Genomic DNA, 24,714 nt, shown 5'->3' on the forward strand with positions numbered 1-24,714 from the left:
CTTACAATACCTTTCTAGGATTTCCCAAAAGGAATATTTCACAGTTTTATATTGTGAGTTAGGTTTGGGTTTTTTTTTCTTTCAGTGTTTCTTATATAGCATGATCTTGCAGAAGTGTTTCAATTAACTTGTATCTCAAAATAATTTTCAAAATTTTGGAAACAGCATAAGATTACTATTCTATTTAAGCTTCATTAAATCAAGTCGAACACAAAAAAGAGCAAGGGATATATAAATGACACAGTAATACTGTAAGATTTTATAAACAGGTTTTGAGCTGACTCTTGTTGGAAGATGTTTTTAAAGATAAATCTACTTCTTGACCTGCATGATTGCAACTGAACAATTCACTGTTGAGAAAAATCTAAGAGAAATGCCACTCAGTTTTCCAATACCAGCATTCATCAGAATGGTGCTAAATATGAAATGGGCTCATTACCTAATGTAATGAGTGGCACACAGTTCACCTACAAATGTTCTACAAAGTAAAGCAAAAGTCATCAATATCACAAATGAAAGCTTGTTCTTCATAATTTTTCTGTAAAGTGGATTATCATCATCTCTATATCTCATATTTCAGCCATATCATTCTAGCAGGGTATACACTGTGATACTCTGAGAGAAAAATACGTGGAAATTAAGTACATTCCCTTTGATACAAATCAGCTGAGTATAAGCAGTGTCACGGCAGAGTCAAACTGGAGAAGAAAGAACAAAAAGGAATGATAGGAACAGAAATAAGGTATCCCAAGAGCATCATGTCTGATAATCGTCTATATTTTAGAGAAAGTAGTCCAGGCAATTAGTATTGTAATATATGTAAGTCCAGTTTTTCTCCCTTTATCATCTGAGAAACCAGTGGACTTTTCTGAAACACACTTCAAATGTAACTTAACTTCTTTGTTGGCGAGGCAAGTGTCTATAAGTTTCACACAGGACAGAAGCCTCACAGATTGCTTTTTGCCATGACTCATTGTCAGCATATGAATTATGCTTCTTATAATGCAAATTATTATGGTGAAAAATCATTATTAACTTATATTAATAGCAATAAACTATACAGATCAAATAAAGTAGTACTTATCTTTACCCAAATGAACAGAACAGTTTTGAATTAGACAAGTAATAATGATCTCCTTTCAGAAAGTGTAGTCTTTTTTTTTAATTGTAGGGATCACTCCTGTTGATAATAAGCACCATATACACTTAAACAGCTAGTATTTCCAATGATCAAAACTACAATAGTGAGAAAAAAATCTTCCTTACCTATGTATACAATTTTTAGATTCGAGATATGCCATACCAGAAGCAGCATCTAATGAAAATTTCACCAACTGTTTGGTTTTCAGCTCATCCTTCTTTTTTCTTAAAAATGACAGGAAATCACCTCCTAGAAAAACAGACAGATGCACATTGAGACATGACAGATAGGATACTCATATTTATCTCTCCTTAGGGGTGCAAGACCAAAGAAAACGCAGCTATTAACTGTTCTCCTCAACCCATCAGTTTGAGGTTAGCCTAAGAAAAAGGAAGGAACTCACCTTTCAAAATGCAGTTTCCCTCACTTCCCTTAAATACTAGGTGCTTAAAAGTGAAAACGGCACAGCATGTTTTTGATATACCCAAAATCTTCACCAGTGTACATTAAATACAGACTTTTATGAAAATTGTTGACAAAAACAATTGATAATTTGTGATAAATAGCCTTCTCTAATCACAGAATGGTTGCTGTAGGGGTTTACAAAAATTGTGAATAAAGAGGTTAGGTCCTATTAGTTACATGAGAGTAATTAATTTTTAATTGATCACTTGCAGTGGTGTTTCCCAAATTCTACACTGATATGTTTGACGGGGTAACAAAGCGTTTTACTTCTTGGGCAATGTTAACTGCATATTTGACACCAGCAACTGAAGGCAAACAACTATTACTGTGACTTCACAGTCTTCTGCCTTAGAGGAACAAAATTGCTGTCCTCTTGTCTGAGGAGGTGAAGGGGTCAGCATGGATGATTTCCAAAAGGGAATTTGTGTTTGCAAAAAAAAAGTTTCTCAAAAACTGATTTAGGACAAAGATAAGCAGGAGAGACATTATACAAACACCTCAATGCCATGTTCTGATTGATACAACTGTATTAAAGATTATTTCTAAAATAGATTTTATTGTGCCAGGCAAAGACAAAAAATCATAGTGGAGCTTTCCACGTTACACTGTTCATTTGCTAGTGTGTAGGCACCCACTGTTCCAGTCTTTGCTTCTTTTCACTTTGCACTGAATTGACTATAGTGATTCTCTCTTGCAAATAATGCACTGTTACACAATTTTATATACTGCCTTTCTCAGCAATGTGAAAAGACAGTATATATTCAAAGTTTCACATGGGATTTTCTCAGGAGGTCATTTCTATTTATATTTCATACATTTCAAATAAGGTAATATTAAAGGACAAAAGTCTGCTATTACAAAGTGTAACTGCAATACCCTTTAATACTAAGTTGGAGTAATTGCAAAATGGATTAGCACTTTAACTGCCAGTTGCTTGGCTTATTCATTTTGCCTGGGATCGGGGTTCTTTTAGTGCAAACAATCTGGATATGACAGCTTTATAGGCTGTCCTTGAATGAAAACTCACAGACAATAAACATCTGATAAACTATAGATAAAAACCACTGTTTCTATTTTGCTTTATAACTTTTTCTGTAAACACAGTACTGCTACAGGAAAGCCAGAAAATACTGTATTTTCACAGAACCATGTAATAGTTGAGGTTGGTAGGGAGCTCTGGAGGTCATCTGACCCAACCCCCTGCTCAGGCAGGGCCATCTAGAGCCAGGTGCCCAGGACCATTCCCAGATGGTTTCTGCATATCTCCAAGGACGGAAACTCCACCACCCCTCTGGGCAGCCTGTGCCAGTGCTCGGTCACCCTCACAAGGAAAAAGTGTTTCCTGATGTTCAGAGGGAACCTCCTATGTTTCAGTCTGTGCCCATTGCCTCTGCTCCTGTCAGAGGGCACCACTGAAAAGAGCCTGGCTCTGTCTTCTTTGCACCCTCCCTTCAGGCGTTCATATACATTGATGAGATCCTGCTCAGAGCCTTCTGTTCTTCAGGCTGAACAGTCCCAGCTCTCTCAGCTTTTCCTTACAGAGAGATGCTCCAGTTCTTTCATGACCTTCACAGCCCTTTGCTGGACTCTCTCCAGTACATCCAAGTCTCCCTTGTACTGCGGAGACCAGCACTGGACACAGCACTCCGTGTGTGGCCTCACCACTGCTGAGCAGAGTGGAAGGATGACCTCCCCTGACCTGCTGGCAACACTTCTAATCCCGCCTAGGATACCATTCACCTTCTTTGCAGCAAGAACACTTGCTGGTGTCTGTTCACCTTGGTGTCCACCAGGGTCCCCAGGGCTTTTTCTGAAAACCCACTTTCCAGCTGGGCTACCCCCATCTGGTACTGGTGCCTGCGGCTGTTCCTCCCCAGCTGCAGGACTCTGCACTTCCCCTTGCTGAACTGCATGAGATCCCTGTCAGCCCATTTCTCCAGCCACGAAATTTAGAAATAACACGAGCTAAATTTGTTCCTAATATGCCCAGGCAATCACATTAAGATCCTAAATTTCATCGGTCCATTTCTGAACAGGATTAAAAGCTGCTCAGTTCTTTACATCAGAATACGGCAAACGTGCAGAGCACAAGTCTGTAACTCCCCAATGCAATCACACCACCAGGAAGTAATTTAGACTTGCTAATTTTCAGTGTTTGGCATGTACTGTATGAACTCCTAGAGTTTTGAGCAAAATCAGCACAGTATACCTCGAGCTGTATACATGTATTTTATGCCTATCGTCAAAACACAGTTTCAGTAAAATTATCTTAATCTCAGAGTCTCAATACTGAAAAAAGTGAACAAAGGTATGTTTTCACTAGCAGTTCTGTTTTCTTATACATGTCCTTGCATACAGATGACAAAAACGTCTTTTAAATACTCTGTTCAATATTGATTTGAAAGCACTGCTAGTTGCAGACAAAATAAGAGGGTAAAGTGATACAAATCTCATTCTGTACAAGAGATGTCATTTTAGGTAAATCTGATTATCCTTATCATTGTGATACCAACATAGGCTTAAGTGTCTGTTCTTTAACAGAATTACTGTCACTAGTAAACTCTGACTTCTACTGTCTACTGTGGCCAATGTTCCAGATACAGCTCTTCACAGGAAAGCATCTACATGAATACCTTCAAAGTTGAGTTAAGAGGATTTCACTACAAACCTTCCAGCATAGAACTGTGACTGTGGAATGTCTTTATGTGCTTCTTAAAACAAGTTTAAATATAAAAAGCCCTAATTCACTATTTGCAGCACATAGTGTCAGAGCATTATCTCCAATACAATAGCTGTTGATAGAAATGAAATAAACAGACCAATTAGACTACGAAACAACTGAAACAAAATTAGATGACTACGTCATAGTAAGTAATGATTTCTGTTGTATGTGGAATTTCCATTGTATTCTACATGGCTACCTGTTATTCTAGTTAACGGCATACAACACCACAAGGAAATGAGGTTTGCTCCAACAATTCTAAGTACTACAGAAATAATTAGACCATTATAGTATTATCACCAAGCAGGAATCAACTGCCTGTTTTGAGTTTACAGGATGATAAATAACAGTACTGGAGTGTCTGCCTAATACAACAGAATTATTTTACTAAGTAAATGACAAAATGTAGTATACAAGCAGAAGCTCCATGAGAGCAGCCAGCTATAATTGGATTCCTGATAACAGCCCTTCATGTATTTCACTGTGAATGTGAACTATTTCTCATTATATGCAGAAATTTTAAGAGAGTTAAAATACCACATATCAGCATCTCCTAGTGTTGGCCATACTTTATAGCATAAACTTTATGCTGTAGGTTAAGCAGCATTTTATGGTAATATCACAGTTCATTTAATGGCGGACACAAAAGTAAGCTATTTTTTTGCAAGAGAAAAAAAACCTATCTGTGATTTATGAGAAGAAATCAAAATACAAGAAACAGCAATGAAATATGTTAAATCAGTTTACAAAACATTTAATTATGGAAATCTCTGATTTTAATGGTATTTTTAATCAACTATGAGTACATACTCCAGTGTTCTCTTGAGCTAGTGCCCAAAATGGTACCTATGAACTTGTTCTAGGCACTCTTGGCATTACTCTGATAACCAGTATTGATATTGAACATAATTAAAATACAATTTTGAAATTACAGTGGGAAATCTCCCACTTATTGATATCTATAGACATACATTATTTATATATCTCTATATAGCATCACACCATTTTAATGTTATAAATAATAGTTATACAAATATTAATGCATTAACATAATAGCAATTATTAAGAATGATATTTAATTATATATAGTATTGTTTACATATCATTTTTAATAAAGTGGGAGAAATTAAATAGCCTTGGTAAGTTGCAGTTTCTTTAAAAGTCCAGTTAATTCTTCTTATGTTTATACAGACATTAATCATGCAGATGCAGAATGCTTTTGGCCATACCACTTAATGTTCACCTAAAACAGAGGAGCTCCATGCTTCAATATTTATAATTGTTTTATAGGTTATTATAATATTATTGAAATTACCTTTATCTGCACCTGTAGGTATTTATAAATTTGAGGATTCATATGGTCAGCCTTTTGATTAATATAAAGAAATTCAGAGTTTCTTTATTGCCCAGTATCTTAATCCCATATACATTATCAACAAAACAAAGTCAAACAGAGCTACTTAAAACTATGAATTTAAAATAGTAAACATGTATCTGTAGCAATTGTAGAAGACATTTTTTTAAGAAAATAAGCAGCTACTTGACAAACTGCTAAAAACATCAGGGTTTAGAAATGCTGAAGCACTCATTTTCCTTAAAGTAGTGTATCTTCACTTTTCAACTAATGAATCTCTTGTGTGTAATGCAGTGTTTTTAATTTTTTTTTTTTTAATTTTACGAAAGTAGTAACAGAAAATGTAAATAAACCCAAGATTTTTCAATGGCCTACAGGGTAATATTGTGAAATCCAGTTAAAATGTCTTTTTTTCCTGTTAATCAAGCAAATAAAAGTTGCTATAATCATGCAAAGTTTTGCCATAGTAATATTAACAATGGTAATAAAGAAGTATGAGTGAAAATGCATATATGTGAAAACAAAAGATGAAAGAAAAAAACAAGAGTTAAAAGAATAGCATGAATTGAGAGCCAAGGACATGATTAGCAGCAACAAACAAGTAAACAAAGAGAAGATGTTGCTTGCACCAGGACCGCAATGTAGATGGCTTTTTAGCAGAAGATCTGTGATGAGACTGCAATGGAGATGACTCACTATCACAAAATAACTACACTACAATATAATGAAGATGAAAAGAAGGTTACCACACATTATATGTGCTATTTCACTTCCTTTTAATGGGATGAGAGACCACAGACATACTATATTCAAAATGAGGAAAATATTGACAATGGTCAGCAACCTAGCCTTAGATTTAAAGTAGATCAAATAAGCTAGAGCGTGAAGCCAGTGGTGCTACCACATTAACTACTTATTCCCAAATGGCATAAAAGTCTGTCCAAAACAAAGTTTGTCACCATCTGTTGAAAAGAAATCATAAATCATAATGAGACATCAATAGCCAGCACCCTTGTCCTCTGTGACGCACAAAATAATGCTGCCCAGACTACTTGGACTCTATGTTTTGGTATTGTGGCTATGAGGATATAGACTATGAGTGGGTAGATACAACCCACTTCAGAAATGAACTAAACCGAAAATAATCTTCCCCCAGGAAGTCTTCTATTTAGTTTTGTTTCATTAATTCCTATAATTAGACTATGCTTAAAAACCAATAATCACTAGCCTTGAAAAGGATTCCAGATTAGAAAGTCATGATATCCCATGTGAAACAGAACATACATGAAGAACAAGTGGTTTTTTAATCTGAAGAAAAACAATGAACAATTTTTAAATGCAGACACATTAAATACAAGATATTTTTACTTAAAAGTTGTTCTAGGTAAAGCAAAAATAATAATGTGAATGAATACCAACAAATAAAACTGAAGAAATAAGACGCATACAGAAGTTCTTGCAGCTACCAAAACACCTGTCTGATTTTTTCAAACAGATTTTCTAGTTTCATCTACTTGCTGATTTATTTTTGTACAATCTTGATACAAAATACAGTATCATCAAAGCCTAAAAATTTGAAAATATAAAAACCAAACTCTAGTATCAAATGTTACAATAAAAGAAGACTGTATAGGGGGGCTTTGGTCTTGTTTTATCAAATAGGGAAGCTCTGAGCCAAAAGGAATTTTTAATCACCACCACCTACACCCCAACAAAGGAATCTGACTGCTCCCCTTCTCCTCTTAATATCCTCACAGCTGGAAACCATGCAGCAAACAGGAAGGGAAAAGCCCATGTGAATGTACAAGACCAAGGAGAAAGGAAGGGAGGAAGAAGAAATGGGGTCTGTACATATGCATGTGTATTATGAGAGAGCTATGGGGGAGAGGGTGAAGGTGGTCATATACATGGAGAGAAGATATCCATGGGAAGGGGTCTGGTTCACAGGTGTGAGAGTCGGTTCGAAGTTGGCCCAAAAGAACAGTAATGTCTCAACAGCGTCAATAGATTCTTGGAGATGATACAAGGATGCCAACACCTGAAGAGGGAGGACTGCATGGTACAGAGAGCAGTGTACTGTTCTCCACTACCTGGGACTGAAAGTAATAGCCGAGATAAAACCATATAGCTGCTGTCAAATAAGATGGATCTCACCTGTTGCCTTAGCAACTGGCAAGAAGACTTGGACTTTAGGTGAACTTTCCTAATTATAATAGGAAAAACACACCTCCTAGCCGAAGGCTACCCGCCTCCAAGGCAAACCACACCTAAGACACTCCTCCTTGAGCATGCGCAGAAGTCTTGTTCGGGGAGGCAGAGGGAAGGTGGAGGTTGGCAGTGGTCCATGGGACAGAGGAGGGGGCAAGGTGTGTTGCTCAGCATAAAAGATGCTCCTTAACAGCCAAAGTTTGGAAGCTTTCCCCACTGGAGATTACAATGATCAGAAGGACCGACGGGACGCCACTGGACCTGGGACCATAGGGACGCCTTGGACTCGTGGTGGTAGCTATAATTCTCTCCCTCTCTCCTTTTACTTCACCTTTTCTTTCCCTCTTCACTCTTTTTACCTATCGCACGCTGCTTTACGGGCAACATAATAAAGTTACACTGATTGATTGAAACAAATCCCCTTTGGCGTTTTCGCCTTTTGTTTTTTACACTTCAAGACTGGAGTTTAACGAACCATCACGAGTCCACTGAGTGGACCGTGACATAAACTGGCATCACGGATAGGATTCACAAGTCCACTGAGTGGACCATGACAACATGGTGATGTGTGCAACAAGAGAGACGGTGGCAGAGGCAGAAGCACAGCAGGTTGCAGAGAAGTAGAGACAAAGAAAAATGGAAGCTGGGACCCTAGCTGTGTGCAAGAGGAAAGGACAAAGTAAGAGAGACAAAAGCTAGAGTAACAGACAGCAGTCATATCTGTGTGAGGAGAAACTGTAGGGTAGAAAGAAGGTGGCTAGCAACAGCTGGGTATTGAGCCAGATAACTTCTTTTGACTAGAGAAAAAAAAGAAGAATTGAATGGAAAACAAAGCCAGACAGTCACTATCACTGTTAAAAATCTGCACCTTATCTCTAATTTGAATTTGTCTAGAATTCGACTGACGATTTTTTTTGTTGTTGCATTGATTTCTGACAGCATGCAGTAAAGATTCAGGATGTGGCTGCAAGACAGGACAGAGATCTGAAATTTGCCAGCAAAAGTCAGCTACTGAGGATCCACAATATACCCAATGGGGCAGATCATGCAAAACTTTCTCAAAGTTTTAAGGGATCCCTAAAGAGAAGCAACTGGAAAAATCCCCGTATGATCTCTGTAGAGATCTCACTGCCTCTAGAAGCAGGAAATAGAAAAAAACACCATACAAAGTAGAAAACACAGCAGCTGAATCACATAATGTAAAACTAAAAGTTAACATTTTTTTTCAGTATCGATCAACATTCCAGGTCTGTGTATGAAAACAGCTGCACCTCAGAGACAGCAGGGCTAACCTTAGGCTGAGGTAAGCGACAGTGTACATGTACTTCAGCTACTCTTAGTGTCTGCTCTCCCTTATTCAAGATGATAATTCACCTAGCAGAAAAGCTCAGATAATATGGATATTGTACATCATATCAAGAAATTATACATACTCAGTCTCAGCACTGAGACACTGGTTATAAATGGGCTTGTTGGCTTCAGTGTAAGTAACAGCAGAAATACATGGAGTTGGCTGTGATTTGGTGGTACACCCTAAAGTATCACTACACACAGAAAATAAGGGTAATTCCACAAAAGTCAGTTAAGATTTAGCAGGTTGTACCAGCTCTACCTTCGTGCCAGGTATAATGGATCTGTAGGTACTTCTCCACTTCATGCTGTGTAGCCCTCTCTTCCAACAAAGGCCAAAGAGAGGGTCTGAGAGGTCAGGCAGAATACTGGGCTTTATTCGCAAATGCTTCTAGTCTAACAGCCTGTGGAAGTAAAAAGTGCTGAAACACATAGAAAATAACAATGGTGTCACCTTGATTTCAGAAGAGATGGAGTGAGTAAGCCAAGCTGGAACAAAGCCAACTGCAGGTAGGATAGTATGAACACGGTGCAGAGGTAAATTCAGAGCTTGGGTTAAGAATGGCTTATCAGATCCTGTTACAAGCACTACAGAAATGGCTATGCTCTTTCTGAACGTGCCTGGGAGCCAGTGTAGCTGAAATCAAGCAGTGCTGCACCTCAGCTAATAAAACCTGTCACCTCTGAATTGTTTCTGCATCAATGGCACAGGCAATTTGCATCCCAAATGATTCAGTACAAATCTGAACAGGTTACCTTATCCAGTTGCATAGATGGATGGTATGACCTTGCTGAACTCCACATTGAAAGCTAGCTACATGTCTAGATGTAAGCTGAACATACATAGTTGAAACCTAATTCAGATAACCTTTCCATACTATTAGATTACTGGATGTTTTCATTGCTGTTTATATGTACAAGCATAGCTCAGCCTGTTTCCAGCTGCAAGTGTTCAGCAGATCTACTCTAACATATGTCAGCATGAGCCTAAATAAAACAAGGAACACAAACTCCATGTCCAGTTAAGTAGAGGGTTGCTTTTTTTGCAACCATATATCCATTATCAAATAGGAATTCTATGGTATCAGGAATGCACACTAGTATTCCAGAGAAATGTCTACAACGCATTTAGTATTAGAGTGAAAAATGTCCAGAAAGGCCAACTGGGAAGGGGTGTGGGAATCCCACTAAGAGCAGATCACTGAAAGAATGGACTAAATAAGGCTTCTGGCCACAGAATGGATTTGGAGATGAGAAACAACTCCTGGAAAACTGTTCTGAACTGTATGAGGTATGAACCTGGTACAGAAAGGAGATCTAGTCTTCATAATACATAATATACTCATAATATAATATACATGCTAGAGGAAGCTAAATTAAGACTCAACAAACAAGTCAGATTCTTGAATTGTCTATTTTTGAATAAAAATAGTAAAAAGAAAATTTTTTCGAAATATTTCTGGGGATGTAATTTTAACTATGTTGGTTATAAAAATGTTTAAGTATATGGAAATCTGAAACAGAAAGTAGTCTAGCAGCTTGCGATTAAACAGTCCAACAGCTAAAAGAAGTCATAAAAAATGCGACTACAAGCTTCCTTCTACTACCCTGAATCAAGCTTTGGAATACATAAAGATGTTTGCATCTACTGTCAATTAGACAAATCCTTCCGGAGAGAGCTGGTGCAGGTGTGATGATGGTGCTCATCTTGACAGCCTGTGCAGGCTCTTTTTGCTGGAGGCACAGAGGCACCTTTGAAGGTTCTACCAGATAAACTGTTGAAACAGCTGCATGAAGTGGTAACTGCACCACAGGATTACACATCTATCTTCAAAATGCCCCACTCTAGAACACACAGTTCATGAACATGCAAAGTTCCTAGCTCTAAATGAAATCCTCCTTTCAGGGCAAGCTATAATTCAAGTAAATTGAAATGAACATAAAGAAGGAGAAGAAAGAATTTTGTGGCTTAGGATTGCTTTTTGCATTTTACAGATTATATTTGACTGTGATTTGTTTCTCCCCTAAACACAGGAAGAGAAAAAAACATTCAAACTTTAAAGCTATTCCTGCAATTTGTTTTTGATGACATGGGAGATTGAATGATAAATTAAGAGCAGAAGAAAATACAGTTAACTGATCTGAAGTGTTTCAGTGAATTAAAATCCCTTATTCTCAAAGCAGAAATACCATAATAAGATCCATGATCACTAAGAGAGAAGTTGGAACCAGGAAGATCATAGTGAGGAAGGGTAAAAGAGAAGGGTATTCTAGTTTCTTCTTTTCCTGTCTTTTTCCATGAAAAGATGCTGACTTCACTCTGAAAGGAGAAAAGAACAGGAAGCAGGTTTTGTCAACCCCTTCAACATGTTCCTGATAATCTTCAAAATCAAAATCCAGCATCCATTTGCCTCAGGTTAGCAATCTGGACTCTGTCCAGTTTACATATAATGCTAGCATTATTCCAGGCAGTCTCTCTGATCATCATCTAAATTTGCTAAAAATGAGCTGTTATGAAAACTCCTTAAGCCCTGTGCAGCCTTAAGAGACAATGGCAAATTGTTTTTTTCCTGTTCTGAATACCAAAGCAGCTCCTCGTAATTACTTCCCTTTCTTCAGTTTTAAGGCCAACAACACAGGATAAAGTACAGCAAAACACTGGGAAAACAGGTATGGAGCAAAGAAAAATGAATAAATTACCCTGGAAAATATGAGTAAAATGCTTGAATTTTTAGATGTAGCATCACAGAAAAGTTACATGTTTTCTTACACGGTAGTATAAATGATACCTTTACACAACATTCTGCTGTTCCTCATTTTGGAAACTATCCCTGACAAAGGCTTATCTACCTTAGAAAATTCCTGTGGTGAAGGCTACAGACTGCATTGACAGTCTCAAACATGCAGCGACCCTCAATGAACATTTTTAAGACTAGTATCCCACCTTTGCTACATTACTTTTCAGTCACGTTAGTCAAGTCCATATGACAACACAAACTCACGTCTCTATACTAACATGAAGCACTTGGCAAATCTCAACATATAGAGTTTCTCTTCCCGAAGTTCATTAGCAATTCTCGCTTTACATTCTTCTGTCTTTCTTATGATAAACTGAGTACTTAACATGTATCACAACATATTATTAAAAAGTTAGTGTATTAAGTTACGAAATAATGCAGTATCCATATTTTTAGATCAGAAGATATCAGAAAAAAACTCCATCAAATACCACCTTTGCAACAAACCTTATCAAACCATCTTAGTTGACCTTTCATTATAAAGTAATAAGAAAAAAAGGAAGAATATTACAAAGAGAATAACTTATAGCAACCTAGTGATTATCAGAGTTCTTCATAATACTAATAGATTCAAATAGTCTAATTTTTCTAAGCAGAATTTTTAAAAAGTATGAAAATCTTTGGCAGTATACATCAACTTGAGAGTTGTACTCTGCTTTTCCTGGAGCTGATCTGCATCATTTCTACTCCTTCAATGCAGGACTTAAAATTCATTGCATGATATTGCAATTACAGTAAGATTTATTTCACTGTATTGTAAAATAAAACATGCCTTTTTGGCATGAAGTTCTCATTAGCTATGTGCTAACACAGCATCTGAAATCTGCTCTTGGGCAGTGGAGACAGAAGAAGAATCTGTCAGTCAAATACTGTTTTTCTCTATTCAGTAGCCTCACTGGAATCAGAATCAGTAGGCAGACTTTACCCACTGTATTCTCCCCAGTATTGCTGCAAGGTAAAGCTTGAGGTCATAAACCAAGTTTACAGACTCCTTATCTGAATAACAGCTTAGTATTAAAACACAATCCTCCACTGGATGCATCCCACTTACTGTGCATATGCTATGCAGATGATCAGCAAACGTCCAACAAATTAGATAGTGTGGCTCACTGTGCACAGAACTCTACAAGAAATTACACTGATTCTTGATTTTGCATCATGTGCTCTCTGGCTCAAGACATCACACCACGTGCCCAGGGAACTGACGTTACTTGAGTCCCTGTATCAAAAAACAGCTCATCTGACTTACCACATGAATGCAGAGGGCATGCACATAGACTTTGTTCAGGCCCATCCTAAATTAAGAATCCTCATAGAATGTGAAGAATATAAGCTAGCAATATGAAATCAGAAAATATAAGCAAAGGTAAGCACATAGCAAAAGAGAAATAAAAGTACAACTTCTATTAGGAATGGAAAATGCATGCACAAAATCAGCATGCGTGTTCCACTCCTCAAATTCTCTTTCTTTTTAACAGTCTTATTATTTTCAAACTGCTAACTATCGTTGTCATAGAGAAAGAGTCATAATCACCAAACAAGAAGAAGAAATCTCTGTGAGAAGTTCTCCATGAACAAAATGTTGTAATACAAAGATAATTTCCAAATACAGTTCTTTTCTCAGTTCTTAGTCTACTAAAAAATTCACAGAAAAAACCTATGCCATTGTAGAATTCAGGTTAATTTTTATTACATGGTAGTTGAGAAGCCACACAGCAAGTTCAGCATTCAGTCCTTGTAAGGATTTGGGTGGTAGTCCCTTTTAGCTAATATTTCAATGTCATTTATGTAAAAAAGAATAAAATTAATTATTTGCAAGAGTGCTTTAAAGGTTCTTACAAATTTATCCATTATGCAACCACAAATCAACATTTTAAAACCATCTGCTTTACTAAATTGCTTTTTCACAGTAGCTGGCTAGCATAACTTAACCCTGCAAATAAGGTATCTCTATAGATCTCTGTTACCTTACAAATACGAAAGATGTTTATAAGAAAAAATATTAAGTATTTATTGACTCAATTTCAATGGCTATCCTGGCAATTTTGGGAAGGTGAGGGGAGAAGAGAGAGAACAATTTTCTTAGGATTTCAAAAATCATTAATTTTATTTTTCAGTAACCCTCATCATAAATTCCTGAATGACAGTTTTACATCACATCTCTTCTATACATGTAACTTTCCTCATATATATAAAGGACATCATTACTGTTAGATGCATTTTAGCTTCCGTTTATATATGATAGGCAATATTTTAATTAGTCTTTCATCAATTAAAAGAATAGCTTTTAGAAAGCAATAATAAATCTAAATTATACAATAAACAAGTACTGTCCTACACAAAATAGAAGCACATTCCTTCAAAATAACGCTTTTTAGAATAGCAATTCGGGGCTTCTTTTTAGTAGGCAGCCACCACAACTTACTGAGACTTTTATTTGTGGTATGTGTGTCACAAAATAAAAAACAGTTGGCAGAATATGCTCTTCTGTATTCAGAGAAACTATTACACGTCTTTACTTGGGCAATAGTACCCATTGCTTACTTGTAAAGCAGGAGAACTCAGCTTTTTAAAATATATTCCAGTAGCTTTTTTTCCCTGTATTAAAATGCATGTTGCCCAACATACATTCTTTAAAATGTAAGAAAGCAGCTTATCTTTTGATAGACATTGGCCATATTTTATTAGACAACTGTAAAACACATCTTTGTTAATATATTTGTTATGATCTCTGAGTCCTCACAAGAAATTGTCTTTCACCAGTTCACTGGAGTCTCTTCATTTGATACAATAATCATGCACAGCTTAATTTAAAAATCATTAAGACTCTTACTCCTATGTTTTCAATCTAGTCGATAAAGCATCCTGAGTCCACATCATCATCAATGTGCCATGATAAAAATATGCACACAGTAAGAAAAAAAAACAAGTTCTGTCTTTTCAGGCCTTCTCCTTTCTCAATTTAAAGGATTGTTTTTTTCATTAGATGTTGTCTGAAAAGCAAGAAGGACTAGAGTAACCTCATCCCAATCAACACTAGGAAAAGATGGCATGTTCTGCTTACAGGATATTCCTCCCTTTCCCACCTGCAGAGGTTCCTGCAGAAAGATCTGCACAGCAAGACTGAGAAGAGAAGAGACCTCGCTTCTAACAACTCAGCCAACGGCAGGGAGACAGGTTGTATTTGTCCACATGTGCATCCCTTAAAGAGAATTTATATGATGCACATACACATTACATTAAGATATTTCCCTCATTTCTTGACAAGTGGTGGATTGTGAAAAAGATAACCAAGTTTTTCTGTACTGGAGTAATCCATGATGGATTGACACTGGGTGGACATATACAGTGAAACCAGTATGACCAACAGCACGCAAGTGAATAGTAAGTAAATTATGGTTATTTTCCATTAACACATATAATTTCTTATCTGCCTTTTCACTTTGGTTATGTATCCACAACATGCTCTGCTACCTTATTTATTATTACAGTTAATCCTTGCTACATCATTCATCTTGAAATTTCTTTATCAATGTGATTCTTACTTCGGAACATGTCACTTGTTATGTTAACACACACCAAGAAAAAGGATCTGCCTACAAAGGATAATTGCCTTTGACAACTTGCTTTACTTCTCTGTTATCTGTTGGCAACATCAGGGCTATTTTTGTATGTAGCAATGGATGCACAGATGCTTAAATGCATCCGCCACCTTCTCTATTGTTCTCACTGATTGCTTCATCCAGATGCATAGTTTTTAATCCCATTTACATTTGCAACAAAGTAAAAGGATTTCTCTACAGAGGCAGTTTATGACAGAATCACTAACACAGTAGTATCTCTCTACATAAAGTGCTAAGTTTCAAAATACATTTTTAATATCTCGGCAAATTAAGAATCTGAATCAAAATCTGAATCTGGACTGAAAAGCAGAATTAGCCACTACTGAGCCACATCATAGCAGTCTCAAAAGACATAGTAAGTATATAGCCTACATGTATTCCGGATATAAAAACAGCAGAAAAGGTGCAAACATTAAACAGGACTCAGAAAACACAGGAGAAATTCTACATTTTATGGAGTTGTTTCTAATTTTTTCCTCAGAAAAAGAACTGCCAGACATTTATTAATTGCACACCTTCTCAATCATGCATTTACATAACACAATTATAAGCTAAACCAGTACATTTGTAGTCATTAAAAAGAATGTCAAGGGTTAAATTGCTTAAACACCTTCAAGCATAAACACAATTAAGACAAAACACAGACAAAGCAGATACTGAGAAAGTTGAGTGTTGACTGCAAATCAACAAGCCTACCACTGTTCTGTTCTTCAAAGAGCAGCATTAAATACCAAATCAGAACATTAATAATTATTATTTTAGACAGTCTCGTCCAAACCAGCCACTAGAAAAGAGAAAACCAGTAACATCAGAATCACTGCTTCTCTGAACCCATCTAAGTGTTCTGTCTTTCCTCTGCCAACTTCTGCCAACTAAGGATGTTGGCATCCTTATCGCTCCTAGCTGATTTGGTCAGTCTCACGGTGTGCTAGCCAAGGTGTAAAAGAATACGGAAAAGTGTGATGGCTTGAACACAGGGGTTGAACACCGGATGGGGCTTTGAGCAATCTGGTCTAGTGGAAGGTCTCCCTGCCTATGGCAGGGAGGTTGGAACTAGACGATCTTTAAGGGCCCTTCCAACCAAACCATTCTATGATTCCATGATGTGCAGTGCTCATGAGGGCAGGCAAGCACAGAAGCTAGCCAGAGGACTTACAGACCAGCAAAACAGGCTAAGAATTAAGAAGTTTCTTGCAAATTCAAAGCCAGGAGACAAAAGAATTTTTGGATAGACTTGGACTGCAAAATAGATATGAGAATCAGAGAAAGGTTCTCACTAATTCCTTCTTGAGTTGTATTAGTATGTTTCAAGAACTTGTCCTAGGCTCTGAAAACCTTGAACCAGAATAATAAAGGTGTCAAAAGATCAGGATTTATTTTTATCTTCAGACATGTCTGGAGAATCTGATTACCAAAGTATGCCTTAAAACCCAGGACACTGCTTTTAGTCTCCATTTTAATGAAGTTAACCACATGTAAAAATATAATAGTTAATATAATCTAATTGAATAAAGGCAGAAAGTTCAAATACGTCAAAGATCTCATCAGTGCTCTTGTACTAAAATCGGTACTCAAGACTTATAAACATTCTAAGTCTTCTTGAATGAAACCGTTCCTACAACAGCTTGCTGTATAATTTTGAAGACAAATCCAGTGAGATATAAAACAAATACCGTGTTGCATACTAAGTAGTACTAAAGGCCACCAAACCCACACATTTTCCAGCTGCCGAGAAAATCAACAAACAGGTAAAATTGCCAAAAAGCTGTTATCATCCCAACAATTTGAAATTCTCTGCAGCCATTGCTGAATAACATGAACCCAAGATTCCAAAAATAAATCAAGAGCAACCCATAAACTGAAGAATATCTTTTGGTAAAGAAAAAACTCTTTTATCACCAAAGATGACCCAAATCTGAGTTATTAAAATTGAAACATTACTCAGCCATTAAGTTGTTTTAAATATAAGCATCTTAACATTCACTACATAACTCTGTGTTAAAGGAAGTACCATGTAATATCTTGTCAGGAGGAAAATGAAGATACAGCTGAGGTGTCTTTCAGCAAATACTGTTGTTTTGAATGGCTACCGAAAAACTCAACAGATTTGTGGAGCTCACTCCACTCCAAAGCTAACAGAACCTAGTATTTCCAAAGATTTGCAACACAGGTGACTTTTGAGATCAGTCGTAAGAATGCAGATAAAGACAAATAGAAAACAATACAGTTTACATTACAGAAAAAATACCTATGAAAATATGCTGGGAAAAAAAAAAAAAGAAAAAGATTACCTGGAACAAGTTCCATAACAATATAAATAGGTTGTCGTTGTGTGCAAACTCCTATAAGTTTTACAATATTAGGATGATCATACTGTTTGAGTATTCTGCAAAACACACAGTAAGTTCATTATATTAATAAACTTTATTGTACAAACTGATTAAATATTATAGGAAAATATCTTAAACTCTTAATGTTATTTCAATGGAACATGTCATTACTGTTATCACAATGAAAAAAATCAACATAACAGATCAATCATCACTCTGTTTGAAATGGAGGGCATACTGATTCGCTAATAAATCAAAACTGAACATTATATTATTCTTATTGTAGCTTTACCATTTGTGTATGTAACATTTGTCTATATAACTGAAAAATGGCCTGACAGGTTTGTAGTTTCTTATGAATCCTTGTAAGTAAATAGCATTTCAGTGGTGGACCAGAAGTAGAGTTCGATCAAAAAAGCATGCACAGCATGCCTCTACACTTCCCTGTTGCACTTTTCAAAAGCACGCTCATTCTAATTTTACTTTAAGAGATTAATTAATAAAGTAAGTTGTAGAAGAATATAAGGAAAGCAATTTTCATTTGGAGAATTAAACAAAACCACTTACATCTTCTTACACAATACTTTAATAAGAACATCTGCAGCCTAAAACAGCATGCTATGATTTGTAACTGAAATGAAAGGCAAGGAAGAACACTACAGAGACCTTGTAACTTAAATGTTTCTTCTACTATTTGCTGACATAAAGCATCTCCTCTTTTTCTCATTTTTTCTCAGATCAACAGTAAAATACTCACCTACCTGTTACATACTTATTTAGCAAAAAATAACACATTTCCTTTTTTTTCAGACTAACACTGCTCTATTAGTGGCAGGCTGCTTAACAAATGAAACATCTCCGCAGTTGCCAAATTATGACCTGTTTAAAATTATTCAATAGCTACGGTGGCTGATCTTCATTCTCTAAATATAGACAGTATCTTTTATTTTTCCATAGTGATCATACTAGTTTGGGAGTAAAAATGAAAACATATGAATCTTCATAGCAAGAGGAAGTAAACTAATGTAAACAACTGTGAAATTATCTCAATACAGCCCTCTACTCTGAGGTCTCAGAAGCTACCTATCTACATCAGCCTATATTCAGAATACTTAGCATATTGTGGCATGACTGTAATTTGAAAAGTAAGTATGCAATCACATGCTGCCTGACACAGCATAAAATATCCCTACTGGAGTGAATATTTCCTACAAAGAGAAAATTAGTAATTGGGGTCTATACGGTAACCTAGCCACATTTGATCAGCTCTATTAGTCACGCATGTAAGGTAGGATTTATGACCGGTATAATTACATTGAAATTAACAGCATCTTCCAGTCTTATTATGCCAGTCCTCATGGCACCTCTCAGAAGAAGTTCTAAATGGACACACTTACAACAACAAAATTGTGGTTTATAGGCATGGCTTGCTTTGCTGAAAAGGTAATTTCAGCAAGTGCAGATGCTACTGCATTTACGTATTAAAAATGCCTATGTTTACTTACCAGGGCAACAGTTGTGGAATGTACTGAGGGAGAGAAAAGAAGGAAAAAGTTTGACTACTGCCTCTTTGAATTTTTCTAAAGGTGAGATTTTGTAAATCCACCTAGCAATAAAACTTGGAAAAAAACCCACAAGAAATATATATTTCAAATAAAATTAGAGAACCTACCTGGCTTCTGACAGAAATTTTATTTTCAATTCCTGAGGAAGATCTTCTTTACAAGTTTTTACAGCGACAGGAGTTTTATCCTTTAATGTTCCCTTATACACCTCACCAAAATTACCCTGAAATCAGGAAAAAAAAAAATCATTCTAAGTAAACAAAATCCTCACAAATCTCCAGAAAAATAATGCAGACAGCTAGTGTAAGTGGTACAGAACTTTGAAATGTGTTTATGAAGCCAAATAAGGTTTTCTTCCAGTATCTGCCCCTAACACAATGCAGTTCACACAGACATAGTACATCTATTATATGGGCTCAGCCTATGAGTTCTACTTTGACCTTACTGGAAACAGAAAAAAATACATTACTGTGTAATTACAATTTTCTCATAAAACCTCTTAGTAACTTCTAAAGTCAACACGCAGTGATAGTAGTACTTTTTTTTTTCTTATTCTTACTCCTTCCCTCTTTCATTTTCACACTATTGTATTTTATCAATATTTGGTAACTTGCAGTCTATAAGAGACCAAAAGATGATCTGTGAAACAAGGACAAAATATACCAAAGTAACATAAACATTCTCATATATACAAGAAAGAAAAAATGTAAAATAAGAAAAATTAAAACACTGAACATTAATTTTGATCATGAACTAAAACCACTGAAAAAAAATGTATTGTCATGTCTGCCCTGAAAAAGTTATGTGATCCACAATTTTTTTAGAAGCTAAACTCAACACTGCTCTATAAAGGTGTGTATGTAAGCAAGACTTTAGAAAGTAGCTCCTTTTATAATCAGATTTTTTAAGTCTTGAACAACATACCTCTAGGGTAAGTTGTTTATTTTTTTTAGCTTTCATAAATGAAAACTGAAATAATAAAGACCATTGAATAATCTACATCAGATGTATTTTTTACTTAAATAAAAACAAAAGGAAAATTAATTAGGATGAAAATTGAAGGAAGCAGGAAATCGTGAGGTATATAACAAAACACTGGTATCAATGAAAAAAAAAAAAGAGAAGAAAAAAAAAAGAAAACTGAAGATCTCATACTTTTAGTTAAGTTTTGTACTTCCCAAAGAATAAATACAACTCAGTTTTAAGTCTATGACTGATAAATTTCCACATGAATTCCACTTCTGTGTCCTGGTATCTGTGTCTACATGTGATTTAAAAAAACAGCAAAACTCTGCTGGAAATGTTTTCCTTTCTTTCCTGAGTGACGGAAGATTTCATTACATCATGCATTTGAATATGGTATTGCTAAAGAAAGAAGGCAGAAAGGGAAAAAATGAAACTCACAGATGCAAAATAGTAATGTGCTGCTAGTAACAAGGGGAGAAATTTAGGCCTAATTTCCAGTGGTTTCCAGTATTATTTTATGTACCCTATGATAAGGAAGATGTAGCTGGCAAGCAAGGCATAGGATCTACGACAGCAATCTGCCCTTTTAAAATAGCACTTCTATAGACCAGGACACTACTTCTGATATCTAAAATGGCATGAAGTGCCCAAAGGTAAGAAGCTGAGTCACTCTCAACACACTTTTCCTCTAGCCTTCTGGTCAGAAGTATTTAATAGTGAAAGCAGAACCCAGTTTAAGGGATTACTTAAGTATTGAAAATGCTTTATATCCTTATTTAAAATATTTAATTATTATCATATATATGGTTTTTAATATAACACGTTCCTTTCATATAACTTTCATTTTGTGCGGTGTTATAGAATTGAGTAAATAAACAGACCATTCACTCATGAAGTGAAGGAAAAACTTTGTCTCTTCCGAAGTTTGCATCCTCTTATGCATTAAGCTTTCATGATTTTCCTCCTCATCTTTTCCAGGCCACTCAACGTTTTATAGACCCTCATATTTCTCACTTCCATGGTGAATGACTGTAGTTTGTTTAACACTTTGTCATACGGATGCTGATGGTCCCATCATTCTTCTCTTTTCTAGTTTGACTACATGTTTTTCGACGCAGATGCATAACAGATTTATACTGTGTTCCAAAAAATTTTTTATCGTGTTCTGTATTTTATAAAGAACATATCCTTCTGTAATCACTTTCAAGCACTGAGTTATCCTTATTCAATGTTAAAAATGCTTTGTGCCAAAAACATGCAATGCACATGTAAAATCAGTTTACTACATTAATCAATTTTCAGGTTGCTTTAACTGTCTTTACTCATCAAGACTAATTCATATATACAGTTTTGGCATGACAAAGCTTTTCTAATGCCTCAAACATCTTTATTTTTCTCCCTTGATACTATTCTGTTAAAGAATGTGAAGCTGTCACAGTACCTGTATTTTATGCAGACACAGCTCTGTCTACCAGTAAATAATACTTTTTGTCATCTTATGCTGCCAAAGAGATTTTATCCTGGGTAGCAGAATTTTCTGATAGTATTGAATTTCCTGATTTCTTGAACAGTTTAGCAATTCTTTTAGTGTGTATCACACTAAGAAGGCAACTATTGCTTCCATTTGTCTTCTCCTCATTTAAGCCTATTTTTCAGTTTTTGGGAAATCTTTTGGAACTTTGTGTCCAGAGCGGCAATCACAACTAGCTTTGTAGGTGCAAAGGCACTGAAAATGCAACTGAGGTAGGGAGCTTACCTTATTTTAAAGACTTACAGCTCCTAAGCAGAATTTGAGATATAAATACACTATACAAGATTTAATACATATATGATTGTGAAGTTACCTAACATTCAATAAATCATATAAAAGCAATGAACATTTAACAAATATAAATTTAATAATCTTACTGTATCAATTTTATACATAAATACATAAACATAAACCTGTTTATTTAGCTGTTCTTATTTGTAACAACAAATTTTGCAAAATTTTATTTTGCAACAACATTTTTTGTAAGACTACACAAACTGAAACAGCCACATCATGCTTTATAGAAATCTAGTTAGCTCAAAAGCCTTCCAAAAGAGAAAAATATGTGTGCTAGTTAAACATTTGCAGCGCACACATTAGGTCATTCACCAGTAAATGTGATTTACATTTATTTAAAGCACAATGCTGTCTTGTGTATTAAAGTAAAAGAACTGATATATAAATCACATACCACAGTAATTTAGAAGATAAGGCAAATACAAAATTAATAGGCTTAACGATTAGTATATACTTATTTAAAGGCTATTTAGCTCACTTGATTACTTACTTTGCCCAGTAATTCTCCCAATGTGACATCTTCATGATTGAGAACCCATTTCTTATCCTATGGAAAGAAAAGGAAAGATGAATTTTTGGTCTGTGCAAATATGTAACATACAGTTTCTATAAGCTACACTTCAGTAGAAATCGAGCTAAAGAAGTATTATAATCAGACTGCTCAATCAAAAGCATGCCAAGAAGTTTTAAATCCAAGTGTTCACAAACAGAGTTTAGAAAACTTGCTACACAACAAAATACTGAAATATACCACATAGCAAATTTCTATCAGAAGATTAACACTACATGACAGTATGTATATAGATAGAGCGCTATGCAAATTTTCACACAAGCTCTGGAAACGGTATCTAGCACCCTGTTTTTAACAATTAACTGAGTCACAATCAGATAAGAAAACATTAGTATATGGAATAACTTACTGCTAGATCAAAAAAACATTTTTCTCCCCACTGTAAATGAAAAAGAACGGATTTTTCTGCTTATTAAGAAGACATATGTTTGCTTCTCTTACGTCTTCTGTGGTAGTCGAAATATTACAGGCAACTACTTGAAAAGACAACATAACAAATGCCAGTTAAAGTATCTGCTCAATGTTGATGAACAACACTGCAAATACTGTGCAACAGCCTAAAGACATATAAAAAACAATTATAAACTTCTTGCTACACAGTCATAGCTAATAAATACTTAGCTAAAATGTTAGAGTAGGGTATTTTAAGTCTAACCTATAGTTACTATTTTTCCATTTTATTTCTCTGTTAGTACCTCATCTACTTATCACCTCCCAAACAGTATTACTCCTCCTTATGCTAGTGGGTAAGGTCCTAAGCATTCTTTATTCCTAATGAAAAAGGCAAATATCGAAACAAGCATATGCCAACTCATTAAATCACTTCCCATTAAAGTTCACAGGAAACGAAGCCAAACATGCTGGCTTTGAAGTACACCTAATATATCAGATTACCAGGTCTTCTGGATCATGGAGGACCTCTAGTGACCCTGACTGGAAGACTGTCATACATCAAAGTGTTAGTCATCCACACAACAGCTACCTGGAGGGAGCCCAGGCCTGTGCTGCACTGCACAACTCCCTTGGCCACAGGACGAACTCAGCCAGCACCCTGCAACAGAGTCTGCGGGCAGCTCCCGCCCTGTACCAGCCGTTATGCCACCTGCCTGGCCGTGCCTTTATCTAGAAGACCTCCAAGAAGTTCTCATGTGGACATCCTTTCTGTTTTCCAGTAGGAATAATGAACAGAGTTGTTTCCTTGAAAGTCAGTCCTGTTATAGCTTGAATGACCAAAATGTGAGAGTCTGCTGCAGGCAAGCACTGCCAAGCATGCTGCATGTAGATTAGTGGTCCATTCAATGCTACACCACCCGCAGCTCCCACTGTCTAAAGAGACGCAAGATTGTCTATACTATTCTCTCCTTACAGTGTTAGCTATAATAGATAGTATTTTAAATTATACTTTACAGACTCTGACTTTCTTTCTTCCTGGAATCATAACAGCACCGCCTGCTGCAAAACAGGATCTTTTCAATGTGTATAATTACACTGGTGCCCAAGGACTGGAGTAAAGCCAATGTCACTCCAGTCTTCAAAAAGGGCAAGGAGGACCCAGGGAACTACAGGCCAGTCAGCCTCACCTCCATCCCTCAAAAAGCGATGGAACAGCTCATTCTGGATGTCATCTCTAAGCAGCTGGAGGAAAAGAAGGATATCAGGAGTGGTCAACATGGAGTCACCAAAGGGAAGTCATGCTGGACCAATCTGACAGCCTTCTACAAGAGCATGACTGGCTGGGTAGATGAGGGGACAGCAGCAGATGTGGTCCACCTTGACTTCAGCAAGGCTTTTGA

At 36.1% G+C, this 24,714-nt stretch overlaps 1 protein-coding gene across 1 annotated transcript; it reads right to left on the reverse strand.

Moving 5' to 3' along the window:
* Window positions 1-1,266: 1,266 nt before the first annotated feature.
* LOC104167987 (tyrosine-protein kinase Fer-like) lies at window positions 1,267-22,897 on the reverse strand (the record flags this gene model as incomplete). Its single annotated transcript, XM_009708416.1, has 4 exons — window positions 1,267-1,390; window positions 17,953-18,047; window positions 19,664-19,779; window positions 22,841-22,897. Coding segments are annotated over 4 exons (392 nt in total), but the record flags the coding sequence as incomplete, so codon positions are not given.
* Between the last annotated feature and the right edge of the window lie 1,817 nt (window positions 22,898-24,714).

The sequence above is a fragment of the Cariama cristata genome, unplaced genomic scaffold (assembly GCF_000690535.1).
Source record: "Cariama cristata isolate BGI_N322 unplaced genomic scaffold, ASM69053v1 scaffold19609, whole genome shotgun sequence".
Taxonomy (NCBI): domain Eukaryota; kingdom Metazoa; phylum Chordata; class Aves; order Cariamiformes; family Cariamidae; genus Cariama; species Cariama cristata.